This window comes from Spermophilus citellus (genome assembly GCF_964194105.1).
Source record: "Spermophilus citellus genome assembly, chromosome: 7".
In the NCBI taxonomy this organism is placed as follows: domain Eukaryota; kingdom Metazoa; phylum Chordata; class Mammalia; order Rodentia; family Sciuridae; genus Spermophilus; species Spermophilus citellus.
In genome coordinates, this window is record NC_138188.1 from 50,444,469 (window position 1) to 50,465,413 (window position 20,945).

At 46.6% G+C, this 20,945-nt stretch overlaps 1 protein-coding gene across 1 annotated transcript in view; it reads left to right on the forward strand.

The window, feature by feature from the left end:
• The window catches only part of PLCH1 (phospholipase C eta 1), a 215,821-nt gene that overhangs the window by 190,853 nt on the left and 4,023 nt on the right, over positions 1 to 20,945 (forward strand). Inside the window, exons 12-23 of the mRNA XM_081302587.1 lie at positions 252 to 413; positions 3,409 to 3,480; positions 6,925 to 7,004; positions 8,850 to 8,947; positions 11,563 to 11,742; positions 11,822 to 11,929; positions 12,478 to 12,602; positions 15,496 to 15,580; positions 17,234 to 17,380; positions 17,595 to 17,674; positions 18,608 to 18,667; positions 19,094 to 19,448. Of these exons, the coding sequence (XP_081158713.1) occupies positions 252 to 413; positions 3,409 to 3,480; positions 6,925 to 7,004; positions 8,850 to 8,947; positions 11,563 to 11,742; positions 11,822 to 11,929; positions 12,478 to 12,602; positions 15,496 to 15,580; positions 17,234 to 17,380; positions 17,595 to 17,674; positions 18,608 to 18,667; positions 19,094 to 19,448 (1,552 nt within the window). The remainder of the gene's footprint in view (positions 1 to 251; positions 414 to 3,408; positions 3,481 to 6,924; positions 7,005 to 8,849; positions 8,948 to 11,562; positions 11,743 to 11,821; positions 11,930 to 12,477; positions 12,603 to 15,495; positions 15,581 to 17,233; positions 17,381 to 17,594; positions 17,675 to 18,607; positions 18,668 to 19,093; positions 19,449 to 20,945) is intronic.

Sequence of the window (20,945 nt, forward strand, 5' to 3'; positions counted from 1 at the left end):
TCTTTAAAAAAAAAAAAAAAAAAAAAAAAAAAAAAACTTCACGAGGTTCTTGAGGATTGAATGCAGTTACCTGGGGAGCAAGTTTTAATAAGCAGGGGTCATGACTGCTGGAGGATTTGCTGGGAGAGGATCCAGACAGTACCACGGAGCTTCTTCCAGGAAGCTAAGAGAATGAAGTTACAAAAACAAACCGAGTACGTGTTCTGTTTGGTTTTGTGCCTCGGGAATCATATATGTTACCTCCTTTGCAGAACAACGGGACCACCGAGCACCAGGTAGAATCTTTCATAAGGAAAAAACTGGAGTCACTGTTGAAAGAATCCCAAATCCGAGACAAAGAAGATCCCGACAGCTTCACCGTGAGGGCGCTGCTGAAGGCCACCCACGAGGGCTTGAATGCACACCTGAAGCAGGTACGGCTTCCTCCTGCCCTTGTTCTTCTGCGGGAGACACAGCTCGTCTGTGATTTGTGAAAATGCTTCTTCAACTTCTCTCATTTCTATCCTCCTTTCTCTTGAGCAGTGAAAATTCCCTACTCCAAAATGACCTGAGAAACAGGGAAAAGTGGATAGGTGGGGGTGAGAGGGGTCCCACACTGCTTCCTTGGACCCCGAGGACAAGCCCAGAGTCCCTGGGCTCCAGTGAGGGAGCAGGGCAGTGCCCGTGCTTCATGCTCCTCCCCACACAGCTGCACCCACCCTGTTCAGCTCTCCTCGGAAACGTGCCCTTTTCCTGCCCACTTCTCTTCCCCGAGGTTATATCCTAGTCTAGACCAAGTTCAGCTCCCACCTGGACCTCTTGCCCCGCTGATCTCACCTCTGCTCTGAAATCGGCAAGATGTTTTAAAAATGCAAATCTGATTTATGTCACTTCAGTGGCTTGGGATAAATTGCAAATGCTTTAACCAGACTTTGGGGGTCCCACATAACGGTGTCCTTGCTCTGCCCAGTCTCAGATCTCCTTGTGTCCCCGTCCCATCATCTCCCTCACTGCCACTCTAGCCACACCTTCTCTATGTGCTGTGGTCGTCCTCACGTTCTGAGGGAACGTCCAACCCCAGCCTCAGTGTGATTAGCAAGTCCCGACTGGATCCTTGGACTTGACTGACTGTCCCCTTTACTTTGTTCCTAGTCATCGGATGTCTTTTCTTTCCTGAGGGTTTTGTCTGCACATTTGCAGTTATTTGTTTAATGCCTGTCTTCCTGTCTAGACTGTAGATTCTGTGAAGAGAGGAACCACGTCAGTCCTGATAACTGTTATTTTCCTGGCCTATCTAGTATCTGGGACCTAGGGAGAGCTTTGTGAACAGTTGTTGAATGGTTGAGTCCTGGATGAGATATTTATTATGCTTCCTAATAAAAAAAATACCACAAAAGTGGGCAAGGAAGAGGGACAGTGGGATTCTAAATGTCACTGCAGGCTCTTGGGGGCATTTAAGTGGCCCAGAAGGCTTCCCTGTGGCTGGCTGCACTGCTGACAGCCCTCCCTGCTTCTGCTGCCTGTCCTCCAGAGAGCAGGGCTCCAGGCAGGAGGAAGACCCCACAGGGCCACCAGCTTGGCCCTCAGGACCACTTGGCATTGCTGGTGGCCCTCCAGACCTTACAGAAGCCTAGCCCTTCAGCCAAGGTGTTCCTCGGGCCTCTTTCACTTCCATCGAAAACCTGCTTGAAAATGCCTTAGAAGACGGAGGGAGATGTTGGGTTGGGGACCTGGCAAGTCTGTTGGCAGAGTGGCCCCGGGGGGCTCAATCCAGAGGCTCAGCAGTGTCATCAGGGACCTTTCTTTGTGTTCCGCCTGCTCCATTACTGTCACCCCAAGTCTGGCTCCCTTTCCCTAGTGGTTGCTGGGTGACTGCCAGCAGCCCTGGGTCCGTGTGCAGGGAGGGTGAGGCCCTGGACCTGCCTCAACCAACAGATCAGCGTTCGTGCTGAGCCAGTCCCTGAGGCCTGGGTAAGTGTCCTTCCTGAAACGTGGCTAGGGTGCAGGATAGCCTTACCCTGGAACTTGAGGCAGCTTCGGCTCCTCCCCTGCTTCCTGTTAGAGGGCAGCTGGGTCTGGGCAAGCCACCCAAAGGTCAGCTGCGATGCTGCTGCTCTTACAGTTCATGTAATTTTGGGCTTTCTTAAAATTTCAATAGATAGTGAAACTGCTCAGCCATGTCCTCTCCAGCTATCTATATTCAGCCACCCAGAGCCTGTAAAGTGACATTGGTGGCCCACTTGATTTTTGCTTCTTAGTGCACTCACGCTGCCCATCTGGGCCCATTATTTCCCCATGTGCTTTGAGGGAAGCCTTTGCCTTAACTTGATCATGTCCCCTGGAAAGGGAGCCACAGGTCTGGAAGAAGTAAATGAAGCCCATCTTTCTTTTTCAATTCACCGAAGAGATCCTAAGGAAAACTTCCCATCAGGTAAAATGGAAAGGGAACCTCACGTTTCAGAGATGCACAGAACCCATCTCCTGGTGTTTTATGGTTCACTTTCTCTTAAATCTGGGCTCCAGAAGACACGTACAATTCCTGGAGCCCCGTGACTGTGCGGAGCTGAGGTCTTTAGCACTGCTCGGGTACTTCCCAGTGCTGTTCTGGTTGTGTGGCACGTAATGACAGGGTGCTGTGGAGACCTGCGTCTGTGCCAGATGCATACGTGCTTAAATGCACGGCCGTGGATGCTCCGAGGGCCACAGTGAGCCAGCAGCTGCTGCTGTCTGGACCATCACTAGGCCATGCAGGGTTCTGCTGGTGCTTTTTCCTGAGACCCTGAAGGAAAATAAGAATGAGGTTTTCCTTCAGGCTGAAGAACTTCTTGCATCTGGTCCTTTCTTCCTCTGAACTGCGCCTGCTCAGGGTCCAGTGGTTAACCTGTTGCTCTCTCCCGGGATCACTGCCAAGGGAATCATTTCCATGAACAGAGAAGCTTTGCCATGGTTTACTTAGGATTGCTGTTGTTTGTTTGTTTGCCTATCACCTCATAGATATGCTTGCATTTCACTTATTGTTAGTGTTTAAAATCCCACCTAGCTGTATTCAGTGTGACCGTTTTCTTTATTCAACAGATTTGGCTCTTAAAGACTCTTGGTCATTTTCCAAAGTTAAACCTCTTGACTAGAGATGCTTTGTCCCCACTCAGGCATCCAGGAGGCATTCACACTTGCACTGTGGACAGTCTGGTGGACAGGACTGTGAGGGCCAGCACAGGGTCCCTGCTGAGAGCCTGGGAGCTGTGGGCCCCAGCTGCATCCACGACAGCGTCCCTTTTCTGCAGCAGAGCCAGACCCATGGGGGCAGTGGAGGGGCAGAGCAGGAGGAAATGAGCAGGGCCTGTGGGAGAAGGGTCCTCCTGCCCTCCTGCTGGAACTCAGGATGAAAAAAGAAGAGGCGGTAACTGTGTCATGCCTTTATTTACTCAGAATCCAGATGTGAAGGAGAGTGGAAAGAAGTCGCATGGGCGCTCCCTCATGACCAACTTCGGAAAGCACAAGGTATGGAGTAAGAGTGAGAATTCAGTGAATGTGAAGTTTCTGAAGGGTGGCAGGAGACCATTGTGGTGGCCTTGGTATAGGTGCAGCTCTCTTAAATAGGACCCAGAAAAGGGAAAGATCAAAATTCAAACTACCTTAAAACTGAAGAACATCTGTTATCAGGTTGCATCCTAGAGAAGAATATTTTGAATGCACGTATCCAAGAAAGGAGTCTATCCTGAATATATAAACAGTCTCTACAAATCACTAAAAGGGACAGGCAAACTCATCTTGAAAAAATGGGTCAAAGGCCTCAACAGACGCTTCACACAAGCAGCTGTCCAGATGGCCAAGGGGAAGAGGTGCTCCCTTCTCAGCCGTCTGGGAAATGCAAGTTTCAACCATGGTGTGATTCCACTCACGCCCACAGGGCGAGGTGACACAAAGATGGCAGCACCAAGAGCTAGTGAGGAGGCCAGGAAACCAGCTCTCTGCTTTGCCAGTGGGCGTGCGTGCTTGTGAGGCTCTCATGTTGCATAGTGTGTGCTGACGCTGCACCGCCATGTAGCAGCCCCACTGTCAGGCTTAGGTCTAGATACAGAACCCGTATTTATGGGGGCTTTATTTGTGATAAATAGTCCTGAGAGGAAGCAGGCCAATGTCCATCCACAGCAGAGTGGATAAGGGAGGGGCAACTTCACCTTAGGGAGTACTTGACAGCCATGAAAAGGACACTGTCTGCAACAGTTGATGATCTTCATAAGCACGAGGCCCAAGAGCACCACAGCTCAATTCCATGTGCAGGAGTTCAGAGCCAGGCAGGCCCCTGTGGGGTAGGATAAGGAGAGCCAGGGCCTCCTTGCTTCAGCCGAATCTGATGGTGAATCGGAGGGTTGGGCTGCCTCTGGGGCAGGCGATGGTCCATGTCCCTGCAGGAGTGGCTTCCCTTGTGCACTCATGACTGGTGTGTTCCCAAATGCATGTTACACATCACGGAAAAGGCAAAAAAATGTGCAAGAAATCAGTTATGGGATTGTGAACTGCAAGTTACATCCGGGGTTCCTGTGAGCCCATTTCTACTCCTGTAAGAAATGTCATACTGGGATTTCCTGCTGGTCAGTGGGGTGATTTGTTAATGGGCTGGACAAATCAGTCAGGACAACCCCAAATTGAAAGCAGCCAAAATATTCATTCATAAAGACTGTGTAAGCCACGATTCATTTGCATAATGGGCAATTATACAACCATTGAAAGATGATTTCTCTGAAGACCTCAACATGGAAACATTAAATAAAAAAGTAATATGAAAAATGGGTTTTTGGAAAAACCATTTTAGAAAAATGGGTTTGGGGAATAACCAGTTTTGATGCATCAAAACTGAAATTATGAAAAATATATCATCAGATCTCCAGATGTTATATGTCATTGGTGATTCATTTCTCATTTCTGCTTTTTATTTTTTATAACAAAAACTACAGATTTATTATTGCAATACCTCAGATTACTAACTACAGATTGAATATCTCTATCTGAAATCCTTGCAACCAGAAACATTTTGGATTAAGGATTTGGGGGAGAGGATTTGGGGATACTTGCATATACATAATGAGGTACCTTGGGGATGGAACCCAAGTCTAAACAAGAAATCCATTCCTGTCTCACGTACACTGTATACTCAAGGTCTTGAGGTGATTTTACTCAGTATTTTCAGTGCCCCTGTGTCCTGGCTATGCCCCATCTTGTGGGGTCAGGTGTGGAATCTTCCACCTGTAGTGCCATGTCAGCACTCAGAACATTTCAGAATTTAGAGCATTTTTGATTTTTGGATTAAGGGAGCTTAACCTTTATATGTAGAATTAGAGAATATTTCATTTCACTGTGTGTGTGTGTGTGTGTGTGTGTGTGTGTGTGTGTGTTACTAGGAATTGAATCCAGGGCCTGGCACATACTAAGCAAGAGATCTTTCACTAAGGTACATCCCCGGCCTATTTTTTAAAAATTTTTTAGACAGGTCTTGCTAAGTTGCCCCAGCTGACCTTGTACTTGAAGTGCTCCTGAGACTATTTCACTTCTGAAAACAACATATCATTAAGATTAAGATGATCTCCCAACATGGGTGTATAGGGGGGCACTTGAGCTACTATAATGTGAGGGTTTAGCACATCTAAGTCACGAGTGTGAAGAGTTGTCCCCAGGACTGTGTGGATCAGTGTGAAGGGTTTCCTCTTGCGTTGAAAACTCGTCTGCGTGGCTTACAGGATGGCCTCTGTGTCCTCTCACTCAGTTACCACAACTGTAATCCTGTAAAACAGGAGTTGCCACGCCTGCCTTAGAGACACTGGAGGCAGCCAGGGAAGGCAGCTATCCAGAGCACAGCTGAGGGCTGAGCTGGATGCGAGAGTGGACGCTGCACATGGACGCCCCACGTCCAGACTGCTCAGGCATAAATAACTCCAAGAAAGTTCCAACCAAGCCAGCCTGTCCCTGTCAGTGTGGCCGTGGCCGAGTCCCCCATGTAGCCTCTTTTATTTGGTATGAGAAAATCTGGAAACTGACGTGGTCATGGCATGTGGGATAGACTCCCTTCCAGGTGTCCAGAGCACTCTGAAGTTCTTACCTTTGTCTCTGGAAGCTTTTTTGGTTTTGATGGCAAAGTTTTCACAACTACTGGGTCCCTCTCCATCACTTGTACTGTGTGCTGCCTAAGGATTAGAGCTGTCCCTGAAGTGGCGGGGATGAAACCACATGGTACCCAAAAGGCTTTGTGTTTGAGCTCTGATCCGCCTAGAAGACCTTATGTCACATCTGGAGCTGTTCAGCCTGCATCCTGGGCCGGCGGTATTTACTGTGCTACTGGAAATAAAATGGGTCATGATCTCCAAACAATAGTGTGACTTGGATGGTTGCTGGAGTGCACTGATCAAAGCCAGGGATGGTGACTATTCTTTTCTTTTTTCTTTCTTTTTTTAATGCCCAAACTGCCTTTTATCACTCATTAATCAATAGTGGGCTTCCTACATGAAACAAAATTTCCCCCTTATAATTGTTTAACTATATATTGCAACTTTGACCCTCACCCTTGTAGAGAACTTCAAAATACATGACTGATAAGGTTTTCCTAAGTTTTCAGTTTTATGTGGCTTAGAAATTAGTTTTCTGAACACAAAATCCTCAGTCCTGCATCATTTTATATATATATATAGTTTATTATTTCATAGTGCTTATTATTTTACAGTGAAGCGAGCTGCAATATTTGGTCAGTTTTTTTTCCCTCCATGTTAGTGTGTAGGTGTGCGTTTGGTGCTGAGGACTGAACCCCAGGTCTTGCACATGCTAGGAAGCACTCTACCACTGAGCTAAACCCCAGCCCCTGTGTGTGTGTGTGTCTCCAGTCATTTTCCTTTATGCTGTAGATGCACCTCATTTGGTAAGTTTTATTAAGTTTACTGTGATTATTTTTGACAGAAAACCTCAAAGTCGCAGTCTAAATCCTACAGCACTGATGACGAGGAGGACGCTCAGCAGAATCCTGGCCAGCTGTACAGGTAGGAGGCTCTCTATCCTGCTAGCTTGGTTGTGCAGTTGTGTGTGTCTGGAGGAGTGAATCCCAGGGCATGGTGCTCAGGTGAAAGGTGGAGGTCAACTGGATTCAAGGTAGCAGCACATGCAGGGAACCTGTCACCCGACCTGGATTTTAATGAGGTGGTGATAAGTGCTCGCTGTGGCCACTGTAGGGGAAAGGCATCTTCAGAGAAGGGGGGAATGGACATGAGTGGACAGGGGCTGCCACTGGAGACAAGGGGCATGACGGGTGCTGGGCTCATGTTCAGAGGCAGGGACCTGAGCTCGCCAGATGTCATGTTTCCGTTCCTCCAAACTCTCACATGGGCAAGTTGAGGTCCTTGTTTGTGTCTCTCTCTTAGGGATATTAGAATGATTAAGTGCATAGTGTAGTCAGCCTTGGCCCCACAAAATAAGTGCTCAAAAATATCAGCTATCAGTTTTTAAAAATTATTATTGCCAATAATCTTTGTGATGAGTGAAATGACCATATTTTCAGAACCCAAATTGTGACATGATCTGATATGGGATTTCTTGGTGTTTCATTTATACAACAAGTTTCACGAAGGAATGCAAATTGTGTCATAGCCAGAATGAATACATACATGAATGTCTGTATCTTTATTTTGAAAGTTGAAATTAGAAGCACAGGGACCTGTAGATATAAAACTTTAGTGCTGAATTAGACTATATATTTGAGCTCCAACAGGATATCTATACATAAAGTAGTAACTAATGAGTAAGATCAGAGAAAGCGTGTGTGATCCTACGAGTGTGTTCCCTGAGGGAACAGAAATCAGATACTAGTAAAGGATAAAGGCAAATAGCATTACCTTTCAGAAGACCTCTGCTATAAATGTTCTTGAACAGAGGAGTGAGGAAAGCTTACCTCTGAAACACAGCCAGGGGAGGGACAGTGTTGAGCCACACCAGTCGTGATGTTGACCTGAGGCATCATGGTGGACATCACCTGGAGTCATGCCACATGCTGCTCTTGGGTCAGTTGTAGAGTTGCACATTACAGCTGCCAGAGCCCGAGCGTCTCTGGTGGTGTCCCTTTGGGACTCCATTAACCTGGTCTAGTCTCGAGATGAAGACTAAAAAGAGCATCCCTTGATGCAGAATGCATACATGAGGTGTCTTGTAAGTTCTAATCATGACCTCACATAGTTTTAAGAAAGTTAAAGAATATGAAGAAACCAGACACAGTGGTGCACACCTGCAATCCCAGCAGCCTGGGAGGCTGAGGCAGGAGAATCTCAAGTTCAAAGCCAGCCTCAGCAACTTAGAGAGGCCTAACTTAGCAAGACCTTGCCTCAAAATAAAAAACCGGTTGGGGATGTGGCTCCGTGGCTGAATGTCCCTGGGTTCAATCTTGGGTACCCAAAAAGAAAAAAGAAAAAATGTGTATGAAAAAAGTATAAAGAAAAAAAAGACTTGTAATTACATGTTTATAAGGCCATCACTATGGAAATGGCCGTGCCTTCCCCTTTAGATGTATCATCTTTGGCCCACGGTGCAGGGTTTCTGTTGCCCTCCCTGCAGTTGACCCCAGATGTGTGGGGTGGGATGGTGGGGGGGTCCAAGCCCTTCACAACAGAACCCACCAACGCAGGAGAAGCTGGTGTGGATGGCAGAGCCGCGGGTAACACATTGCAGGACGATGTGGTGGAAGGGGCGCCCAGCTGGGATACGCTGGGTTTTCCTTTCGGCTCCACCAGGACCAGGCAAGGTCCTTATTTGTTCTCTTAAGCAGAGAAAGTGGGGGAGCCCATAGTTAAGCCTTTGCAGCTCTAACATGTCCGGGACCTCGGGTGTGTGCTCCATAGGCTGGGCCGCAGGAGGAAGACCATGAAGCTGTGCCGGGAGCTCTCCGACCTGGTGGTCTACACAAACTCCGTGGCCGCCCAGGACATAGTGGACGACGGTAAGGACAGAGAGTTTTCATTCCGCTCCGTAGAAACACTCTTGACCTTTCTTTGTCAATTCTGAATTAATTCTTTGCTAATCCTATCATTGTTGTGCATTCCTGGGACTATGTAGAGTCTGATCTGAGTGTCAGGAAAATGATTGCTGATATAGTTCTGAGCTCCCGTGGAGGGCTGTCTTGATAATGGTGGTGCCTAATTGACACGCAGGCAGGCAGAGAAGGTTCCCACAGGGCCAAGGAGGATTTCAGTATTATAAAAAGATCAGTGTGTGAGGGCAGGACCTTTCCCTGATGCTGGAGAGACCCAGCCTGGAAGAATAGGTCATAGGTGGCTATTCTGAGTGTGAGTGACCAGAAGAAATAACAAATTAATTGGCTAAACTAGCACTTTGGAAGGCCCTGCATTTTTTCACTGAATGTTTTGACTTTGATTAAAGTAGTTTAATCCATAGACTGAAGTTTTCACACAAAGCAGAAAGTTCAGCAGGACCGACTCTTTTTAAAAATTTCTCAGTTGCCATATTAAGCTGAGAAATTCTAGTCGCAGCCTTCTCTCACCCTTGATTTGCCTTCTGCTTGCTTCTTTCCTTTGTCTTCTATTCCATGGAGTTATGGAATGCATATTGAAATAACCTATGGCCACTTGGTGCTTCAAACTAATTTTGATTTTAGTGAAAATGGAATGTAGATCAGAGTCTCCAGTTTCTCAGCAGCTCAGTGGTGAGGCTTGGGTCCCCGAAATCTTCAGGATTCATCATCCATGACTTCTTCTCTGCTGTGCTCCATGAGTCTGTCTTTTTCTATTTGAAGAATAGAAATTGTCTTTCTTCCTCTTGGAGTTGATTCCTTCTTCAGATGGTGACAGCTATTCAAGATTTAAATTGATTTCACATGTGAGATTATGAGAAACCTTAAGATTCTCAGCAAGTGAATACACATTTTTAAAATTGCCCACAGCTCAAAAATAAACTCAGTTGAATGAAGTTAAAGGTACATTTGTCTTAGAGAATGAATCTTTCAGGTAATTGCCTTTGGGAAACATAAACCTATTAGCTGAATGGAAAATAATCTTTGGTGCTATTTAGCTCTTAAACTTCAGCTGTTTTTGTCTTTTTTTTTTTAAGCCACAAAATGAGCAATAGATAATGTGTAGCTTATCCTTGTGCAAAATGACACAATTCTGTTAGTAACCCTGAGGACAGCAGGTGTCCGAGGGGCCGTGTGTGCCAACAAACATGTCCAGTCTAGCTGTGGTTCAGGCCCACTTGGCTCAGCAAGACCAGAGTTCATCTCCTGGTTTCAAGGACCTTCTATCTCTGTCCAGTTGTGGGCACTTATGGGTCTCCTTCTGGGCTGCCCTTTTCCAACAGGCCCAGAAGACATAGGAGTGGTCAGTTCAGGGATGGGGTTTGGAGATTTGTGAAGGAGCAGTGATAGGGCACGGTAAACACGGTTCAGAATGTGGGCTTGAGAAGAAAGGGTGGGGCATATGCGGAGGTTTACTTCATCATGACCCCCAAACTCGAAGTGCCCTCAACCCCAGCCTTCCATGATAGTCAACACAGAGACCTTGGGAAAGGTGGCACCTGGTTTCACCTGTCTTGTTTTCATTTTATAAGCCTGGCTAAGTAGATGATCATCCTTGTTTCTGAAACTGTGTTTCTTTTCAGTGCCCTTTGATCGTCCTTTTTCCATTATTATTTCTTGCTTCCAAATTCTATTCAAATCAGCTTTAAACCTCAACTTTGATTTTTCCTCGATGGTCTTTTTCCTTTACTTTCTCAGACCCTGGATGTTATCAGTTAGTGCATGTTTCACATGTGCCTTTTAAATGAATGTCCATGGTTATCAGGAATAAGTTAGGAACGTAGTTTTATTTCTCCATTGTGGTCTTTATCTGTTTGAGTCATGCATCTAGAAATAGTTTTTCTTTCTTACCTCTCATGCTAACCAGGTAGCCATGTGTTATTGGAAGATGGAATTCTGGGGAAAACGTGGAACCCAGATATGGACAGGTGCCATACCAAGTGCACAGTTCTGATTTGGCCTTAGATTGGCAAGAGTCAGAGGAATGGAATTTTATGGGTCTTTCTTAGCCAGGAATCCCTTCTACCCTGGTGTTAAATGAATCAACTTTGGTCTAAAATTGCCTTCATGGATGATTTAATTTTGTCCTGTGGTTTCTCCATGTGTAGTGAGTGAACTGCATCCTCACGTGATATGCAAACAGACTGTAACCTACCATTGTGACAGTAGCCGAGTCTTGGCCAGTCATAGTGGTGACCGTTCACATGACAGACGAGAGCTGTACTACCTGGGCTGCCTGCCTCAGTTGCTTTCTGTGTGTCACATTCTTTACTCTGACTCTAACCAGACCTGCCCATGAGATGGGTGGGGTGGCTGAGCCTGGTCTGATTTTAGGGGGTGCCACCATGTGCGAATTGTTCTTGCAGCTAGACTCTGTTGAATTTAGTAAGACTAAGGTTCTTCACGGAGCAGGGGGAGTCTGCCTTTTCACTGCTTTCCGTGAACACTGAAATTGTAGTCTTTCGTGAGGGATGCTTATTTTCTGCAGTTCTCACTTTTCTATTTTCTTTATTGAAAACCACCAGGAACCACGGGAAATGTGTTATCCTTCAGTGAAACGAGAGCACATCAGGTGGTCCAGCAGAAATCCGAGCAGTTCATGATCTACAACCAAAAACAGCTCACGAGGATCTACCCCTCGGCCTACCGCATCGACTCCAGTAACTTCAACCCTCTGCCCTACTGGAACGCGGGCTGCCAGCTAGGTGCGTGCCTCTAGAGCCGCGCTCTGTGCTCTGACTGCTGCCCGCCTTGCTAACTCTCTCAAACTTTGAACTTACACAGTGGCACTCAACTACCAGTCTGAAGGGCGAATGATGCAGTTGAACCGCGCCAAGTTCAAGACCAATGGCAACTGCGGCTACGTCCTCAAGCCCCAGCAAATGTGCAAAGGTGGGCGTGAACTTCAGCTGTGTCTCTCAGTGCAGGTGAACTCTGTCAAAAGATGCCCTTGTGAGACCCCAGTGTTGTGCAACACAGCTTCAAAAATTATTTTTATTTCTAATTGGCATGTAGTAATTGTACATGTTGATGGGGTGCAGTGTGTAATGATCCAATGAGGGTAATTGGCATATCTGCCTCCTCAGACTTATTTCTTTGTATTGAGAACATTCAAAATCGTCTCCTAGCTATTTTGAAATATTCATTTATGTTGTCAACATGGTTGTCCTGCTGTGCTGTGTAGAACATGAGAGGGCTCCTCTTCCTGCGCACCCTGGTGGCACTACAGTCATGGCTTGCTGTTGGGCCATCAGAGCCTCTGGGGCATGGGTTCTGATGAGACCCAGCTGGCACAGCCTCTGGCACAAGCTGAGCCCAGATATGAGATGACTCTATTGTCCTAGGACACACTCATGACTTGCTCATATTGGTTCTTTGTTTTGCGAGCTTGATTCTGTGTATTTCCTCCCACTGACTGGCCTCCGCTTCTCTTGGCCTAGGTACTTTCAACCCTTTCTCTGGCGATCCACTTCCTGCCAACCCCAAAAAGCAGCTCATCCTGAAAGTGATCAGTGGACAGCAGCTGCCCAAGCCTCCAGACTCCATGTTCGGAGACCGCGGTGAGGTGAGCCAGGGGGGCCCTGAGTGGCCGAGGGCTCATGGTGAGATTGTTCCATCCTCTTGGTGTTTCCTCTGAAACGTAGTTGGGCATGTGTGCACAGCCGTGTTCATAGGTGGGCACCGGCCTCAGCTCCTCTGGTGTGGACACACTGGCATGTCACACAGTGCCTGCTGGACTGTGCCTATGTTGGGGGCTTGAGTCCCTGATAGCCAGCTCTCCCGGAGTTCAAGACTGACCCTGGCAATGAGGCCAGGTACAGAGGATGGTTTCATTGCCGACAGAGCCACCATCCAAGAACCAGTCCATCCTCCCACACTTCTCACCTCTTGCCAGCCACGTGCTCCTTGTCTTCTGCGGCACCTCTGTGGTCCAGTGGAAATGCTGCCCTCTGTGACCACAGCCTCCTTCCACAGGGTCACAGGCTCACAGCTGATCCTGGCCTTCTTGGCCCATCTTCTCCCCACCTGTTGGCCCTTCCTGTGCTCGAGTCCTTCCTCCCAGGGCTGGTCTATCACTCAAGCTGTGCTCCGTACACAGGGGTGTGCATGTGTCCCTGTCGCATGATTACTGTAATTCTTCAGGATAGATGCCGTGGAGTGCTATAGCTGGGTCATATGATGGGTCCATGCCTTGTCTTTTGAGGAACTCCGTGCTGATTTCCAGAGTGGTTGTGCTAATTTGCAATCCCACCAGCTGTGTTACAGTGCTCCTTTTCCTCCACATCTTCTCCAGCATATTGTTTGTATTCTTGAGGGCTGCCATTCTAACTGGAGTCAGATGAAATCTCAGTGTGGTTTTGATTCACATTTCCCCGATTGCTACAGATGTTGAACAGTTTTTCATGTTTGTTAGCCATGTCTTTTCTTCTTTTGAGAAGTGTCTCTTTAGTTCATTTGCCCATGTATAGATTGGAATTTCTGGTCTTGGCGGTTAAGTTCTCTGAGTTCTTTGGTGTCTTCTGGATATTAATCCCCTATCTGAGGATCTCCCGTTCTCTAGGCTCTGTTCATGCTTTTGTCTCCTGCTGTGCAGAAGCGTTTTGATTTGATGCCATCCTGTTATTGCCTGAGCCTTAGGAGGCTGTGATTGGTTGGCCCCTCTGCTTTGAGCCTCTGTCGAGGCTGCATGTCCTGGCAGGAGAATTGGCATAAGGACACTGCTCACCTTATCAGGAGGAAACCAAAAGGAAGAGGAGGAGCAGGGACAGCCCCCTGCCAAGCAACACCTCAGTGACCTAAGGACCTGCGCCAAAGTCCTCATCAAGGGTCCCACCACTTCCCTACAGTGTCTCCCTGGGGACCAAGCTCTAAACACCGGGCCTTTGTGGGACACTTATCCCACTTGTAGCATACATCTCTGCAGCCACTGGCTCCAGGGACTTCTGCCTCTGGAGTCTCCCCAGCCTTGCTCCCTTTGTCTGAGTCCAGTGTTGTGGGGGTCTCACCTGATTACAGGGGATTTGGTAGACGTGGCTCTCAGGCTCACAGACGCGGAAGCTGAAGCTCACGGTCACAGGACACACCCAAGCCAGCACCGGAGACCCCGTCTTAGGCAGTAGGTAGCTCTCCAGGCCTGCGGTGCTGGATTCTTAGGCCAGAAATGTTTTCGTTAGGTCCTCCAGAATCCCAGCAGCCAGGTTACCACGAAGCTCTGTTCAAGGGAAAACATGGTGGCCTAAAAAACAAGTCATAGACGAAGACTGAACTATGATCCTGTGTTTAGAAATGAAAAGGACTGTGCCTAGCCTCGTCCCCTTGTTTCCTGTCATGGCTCAGCCCTTGGTCCCCGCCACGGCTGCCCTCATACTCCCGCAACAACAGCACTCTCCGAGCTCCTAAATGCTCCTGGGCGTCCAGGGCGCTCCCTGTTAGGCCTTCCCAGAGCAGCTCCCCCTGGTCTTGGGTCTTTGTTTCCTCCCTGCTCATCGCCCAGGACCTGCCCCACAGAGGAGCACTCACAGAGGACCAGCAAGCAGCCTCCTACCTGGACAGAGGGTGTGCAGCAGATGAGATGTGCATACGTGTTTAAACTTTAACTTTTTTAATCTTAATACTTTTAAGTTTACATTAAAATACACAATCAATTTAACTTCTTTAAGGCATATATATATTGATTGTGTATATATATAAATGGACAGCTTAATGGGTTTCTAAGCCACCCAGGTCAAGAGTACATCCGGGGCCTAGAAAGCCGCCACCCACCTCCCACCTTGGCATCTCCCCCAACCCCATAGTGAACGCCAGCCCCATGGCAACAGAGCAGGTTTACCTACTGACAACTTGATGTAAACGGATTCTCCTTGTAAGTGCTCATTTACGTCTGACTTTCCACCATTATGTCCACAAGGCAGTATTTTGTTCTGTTTTAAAATTTTTGTGTAACATTATTGAATGGCTATTCCACAGTGAGTCATCTCCCATGGTACATCCAGGTGGCTTCCAATGCTCCACTGTTAGGGATACAGCCGCCAAGAGCATCTGTCCTTGGGCAAACCTCTTTTCTCTTGGGTATGGACCCTGGGCTGAAATTGTAGGTTCATGGGTATAGTGTATGCAACATTGGCAAATATCACCTAACAATGATTTAGCATCCTTTCTGTTATTCCTGCCTCCTGTATCTGCTTCTGCTACACCTAGCAACTGCCTAGTAAAATTGTTTATTGTTGAGATGTGGACATTATAGCCAGTATTCCCAAAATAACGAGCCCTCGAGTCGACATGTACTTCTTTTTTAAGTTGTAGATGGTCACAATTTCTGTATTTATTACTTATTTATTTTGATGTGGTACTGAGGCCCAAACCCAGGGCCTCACCCCCATGAGGCAAACACGCCACCACTAGCTACAACCCCAGCCTAACATGTATTGTTTTTATCGATACTTTCTTTGCACTCGTAGATCATCGACCCGTTTGTTGAGGTTGAGATTATCGGACTGCCAGTAGACTGCTGTAAAGATCAGACTCGAGTGGTGGACGACAATGGTAAGGGGAAGACCTGGGCTCACTCGTGGCAAGAATGTTCTAGAACTAGAATCTTCCTGGAAAGAGAAAATTCTTCCTGTTTAGCAGAGCAGCACATTCCTAGGATCTGCAATTGCCATGAGTTTAGTTTGTGGGGATGTGAAACTAAAGATGAGCCCAGCGTGTGCTGGGAGCTTACTTCCCCAATGTGTGCTGTGGCCAACGGGCCACGTTTTTCTCATAAAGAGTTTTTCTCTTTGTAGTCTAAAATTTTATGTGTTTGTTCATCCATTGGGTAAACATTTTACATACTTATTTTTCTCAGTCTCTAGTTGTTAATATGCTAAAATAATTTTTAAACCACGTTCATCCAAACATTTGAGGAATTTGTGATTCATCGGGAGACCTTGATGGTAGCAGTTAAGAGCAGGTCACACTTCTTATTTATCAAGTAACATGCTTAAGAAAGCCATCTTCCTATACTGTATTTTCCTACCAGTGCTCAATAAATTATTCTTTCTTTTCTTAGTCACAGATGTAACTGAGAGGTCATTACAAAGTCAACAAAAGGAGAATCTCCTCTATTGTTCAGGAGAGCCTCTCAGTGATTTTTAGCCTATAATTATTTCATTAGCTTGAGGTTTTTTATAGGGCAAAGTGGTTGATACCTCCTGAATACATGCATTTAACAAGACATATTTTCACTTTTTAGGAAGGAAAAACCAGAAACTAATAGAGTACTTAAATTTCTATTGGTTTTTATAATTATCTGAGAGGATTTCACCAACAAATAAATGTAATTTTACCTTTTAGTATTTGTCATAGTCTGTTTTCTACTGCTATAACAAAATGCCTGAGCCTCATTACTTGAAGAGGTTTATTTAGCTCACAAATTTGGAGACTGAAAGTCCAAATAGCAAAAGAGTTCCTTTGGCTGCGTCACATGGCAGGAACACATGGCAGAAGTGGGAGATGATAGGGGAGCACAGGAAGTAGGAGAGTAGGGCAGATGATAGGGGAGCACAGGAAGTAGGAGAGCAGGGCAGGGCCAGGCTTGTTCTTTCATACCAGCCTTCTAGGTTGCTGACCGAGGTCCCATGGGAACAACATCAGGTTTTCCCCAGGGCAATACCCCACATGATCTGATGACCTTTCTCCAAGCCCCACTTCTTAAATATCACCATGCTGGAAACCACAGATCCTACGCAGCCACTCTTTGAGGGTTGCTGTAGGAATGAAGGGGGACAGTATGTGTGTAACAGTGTTAACTGCAAAGAACCTCATGCGAAGGTCTTTGGTGGTTACTATGTGGGAGAGAAGCCTCATTCTCTTGGGAGGAAACATTCTTTTTTGTTTTTGCTAAAATATTCTCAGATCACTGTTACAATTTTGGAACTTACTGAAGCATTCTGAATATTATAGTGCTTCCCCTACAGTTGGGCATCAGAGATTAATGGAATTGATATGATCATTTACAGGCAATTTTCTTACCCATTATTTTCTGGCAGTGGGGTCAACTCCAAGGCTTGGCTTCAGTAGGACATCCTGGAATGGCTTGGTCATCTTCACGGCTCTAATAACCATTGCAAGCAATTTTCAGTGTCTGCTCTGCAGACATGCTGCTTTCCAGGAAAGCCCTCAGCTGTTCTGATTTCTCTCCCCTGTTTCTCTGAGGATTTAACCCCGTGTGGGAAGAAACCCTGACATTTACAGTGCACATGCCGGAAATAGCTTTGGTTCGGTTCCTGGTATGGGATCACGATCCCATTGGGCGAGACTTTGTGGGACAAAGGACTGTGACCTTCAGCAGCTTAGTGCCCGGTAGGTATGAGTGGCCTTTTCTCTCTGTACTGACCATTCCTTTTTCTCTGGAAGATTTAACATGGGACCTGGTTTACAGGACCTATGGCGTATGTGTCATGAGATAACTGTGACTGTTACTGTGCTTCACAAAACGTAAAGAACTGCAGTCAAGTTCTAGGAAAGCCAAATGCAAGTTCCACTAAGAGATGACAACTCTCTTTGCTTTTCTTAGGCTATCGGCATGTCTATTTGGAAGGACTCACAGAAGCATCCATATTTGTCCACATAACAATCAATGAAATCTATGGAAAGGTGAGAAAGACCCTGGGTCTTAAAGCCACAGTAACGTGGTCCTGAACAAAGTCACTGACTGGCAGATTGCACCAGAGGAACATGCACATTTGACAAGCTGCTCTTTAATGGAAAACAGTGGGGAAGCCCAGCAAACCCAGCCTGCTGTCCCAGCCCTGTCCCCACCCGCCCTTGCTATCTCCACTGTTAAGGGGCAGGCGTGCATTCCTTACACCTGAGGGCCCTGTTGAATTCTCAGGTAATCATTCGAGTGGTAAATTTTATTGAATTTCATTTTAATCCTTAGAAAGCCCCAGGTAGCTGCAGGGGGCAATGTTTAGTCTCGGATACTTGATGCCTCACCTGCTCTCACTGGGCTGGGACCTTGGCCAGTCCTAGGCAGGTTGTGTTCATTTGATGCTGGTGTTAACTGAAAACCTAAAAATTGTAAATGGATTTGAAACCATCCATAGTACTTAAAAGAACCCGGGAGTATATTTTAGTTCTCTCCAGCTGCTGCTGTCCTCATTTGCAGAGGAAACTTGAGGCCTGCAGATTGGCAGGCAGTTCCCTGGGTCGTTCCCAGTGATGGAGGCCTGGCGTGGTGGACTTTCAGGCCCAGACGAGACTTGGAGGGATTGAAAGAGCACCGGCTAGAGCCATGGTGTGTCCAGTGCTCCTCTTTACAGAAAGTGTGGCCTGCAACTGCTCAGAGGCCCCCGTGGCTTCTGTTATCCTTAGAAAGCTACCAGCGTGTCGACTACGCAGCAGTGTGGCTAGTCTTACCGTTACTGTGATGAATCTTACCGTCACTGTGACGAAACCCAAGGGAAAAAACCACGGCGCTGGGAGAAGGGTTGACGGAAACCTGTGCATTTTCTCCCTTGTCCCCTGGTTTCGTCTTCTGGAATGAGCACAGACCGTGTTCTGTTGTGTCTCTGTTCTTCCCTGCAGTGGAGCCCTCTGATCCTCAACCCCAGTTACACTATATTGCACTTTCTAGGAGCCACCAAGGTAGTTGCTCCGCATGGTCTTTGTTCTTGCGGGCCTGTTTCTCTCTGGGCGGTCACATGGCATGCTTCCTCACGTCACTCCATCTTCCCGCTTCCCACTTTGAAACACACATCTGTTGCTTCAGGGCGGCTGACGTCTGTGGCAGGCTGTTCACTGTGGGAACCTTCCCACCCGCATCTTTGGGAAGGAGGCTCCTGGGAGAGGTTGGTGAAGCTGGAGGCTGCCTCCCCCACAGACGTGAGGCTGGCGGGATGTGCATGCCCGTGTGCATACCTGCTGTGAGCGGCTGTCTTCTTGGTTTGAGTTTCCTTCAGTGGCTGTAAAACCTCGTTTTGTGTTCATTTTTCATGGAGCTGTCATTTCAAAAGCGAGTGGTTGGTGTGATCACATGTGCTGACTTTCTGGTGGGTCCTTTTGTGTCTTCAGAACAGGCAGCTGCAGGGCCTGAAGGGGCTGTTCAATAAGAATCCCAGGCATAGCTCTTCAGAGAGCAGCTCCCAGTACGTTCGGAAACGATCGATTGGAGACAGAATCCTGCGTCGCACGGCCAGCGCCCCAGCCAAAGGCAGGAAGAAGAGCAAGATGGGCTTCCAGGAAGTGGTGGAGATCAAGGACTTGGTGTCGGAGGCCACAAGAGAGCAGGATGGCATCCTGAGGAGGACCACGCGGAGCTTGCAAGCCCGCCCTGTCTCTATGCCCGTGGATAAAAGTCTCCTGGGGGCTTTGTCGTTGTCTGCATCTGAAACGGCAAAAGACCCTGATGGGAAAGACAACTCTCTGGGTAAGAGGCTTTGGTTTCTCTCCCTGCATTTCAGCCTCTATTCCATCTTAACAGGGTTGACATTCTGCATACAAAGTGCAATATACTGAAAAGTAGATGATTTGGTATGTTTCACACTTTGGGGAGGACAGTGGTAAAAGTGCTATGTCCCCCTCACCTCAAGCCCTACAATAGCATTGCCATTTGATATTGACAGTGAAGGCCATGGGAGCCATCACATGGTGGCCCGGAGGTTGTGGGTCTGTGACAGAGGGAGGCAACACCTCCAGGTGGCACCATAGGTACTGGTGGTTCTGAGGTTGAATAGAACTATATTGACTCTTCTGAGATTGAATATGGTTGTATTACTTTCCCCACCACATACACATTTCTGTGATTGAAAGTGTTTATAGGGAAAGAAAACAAGATGGTAAAAGCAAACTAACTCCTCACTTAAAATCTTTGCTTCCTCCAGAGGTGGTTGAAGCAATGTTTTCCTGGATCTTACCTCCCTGATCTTGGGTATTGACGAAGATGGAGGCCTGACTATGGCTCCTGCCTAGTCATAGGCTCCACAAGCATAAGGGTCAGGCACTACCATCTTTTCCTTAATTTGAATGCATTACAGATTCATCTCCAGAACTTGATAAAGAGTGTTCACTGTATTTCAAGGTGACAAAGAGCTCTTGACTTGTGCCTGTGACTCTCTGTCCCATTCTATGTAACTTAAGGGCCCAAATTACATCCATCTGATATCTCTGGAACAAATATATTTTAGTTAAATCAGAATTGTCTCACACAAGCAGAAAGTGATACTTGATTACTTTAGCAAACCCTTTGCTCTTATCAAATTAGTTTTAATGTTCTGTTTTCTCATTTTACTTATGTCAGTTTTTATTGTAAGATATTCAAGGGAGAAAAACCAATTCTTGAACCATTTATTTGAAGGAGAAAAAGAGAGTTTAAATGTTTGAAGTTTTGCTTGAGCAGAGTCAGAGAAGAGATGAAATATGTCCTGTAAACTTTATTTCAAAGCCCTATCTTTAGGAAGATAAAATTGCGTTCAATAGAAATGGGTAATATTTTACCTTGTTTATACTACAATTGAGATGTTAATACCATTTAGGTGAGTTAGAAAGCAACATTTCAAAATAGTTATATAACTTAGTCTTATCTATTGGGCTTATGGCAGTCTGGAGCAATTCCTAGTCATTCAGCGATTCAAGTTGTATTGTAGCAAAAAACACTAAGTGAAGACAGAATGCCAGACATTATTGTATCCCTTTGCAAAAGCTACAGTGACCATCTCTGAACAGTGACATCCTGGGATATTTAATTGTTTATAATCTGGGGGGTTTAGAAATTTTTATGATAAAGAATTTCTCAGGAAAATATTTGATAAGAAGTTAAATTGTCTCTTGAATATGGTGACTCTAAAAGTCTTAGAAGGCATTAAGAAAGTATGATCAAGCTGGGTGTAGTGGTGCACACCAGTCATCCCCATGGCTCTGGAGACTA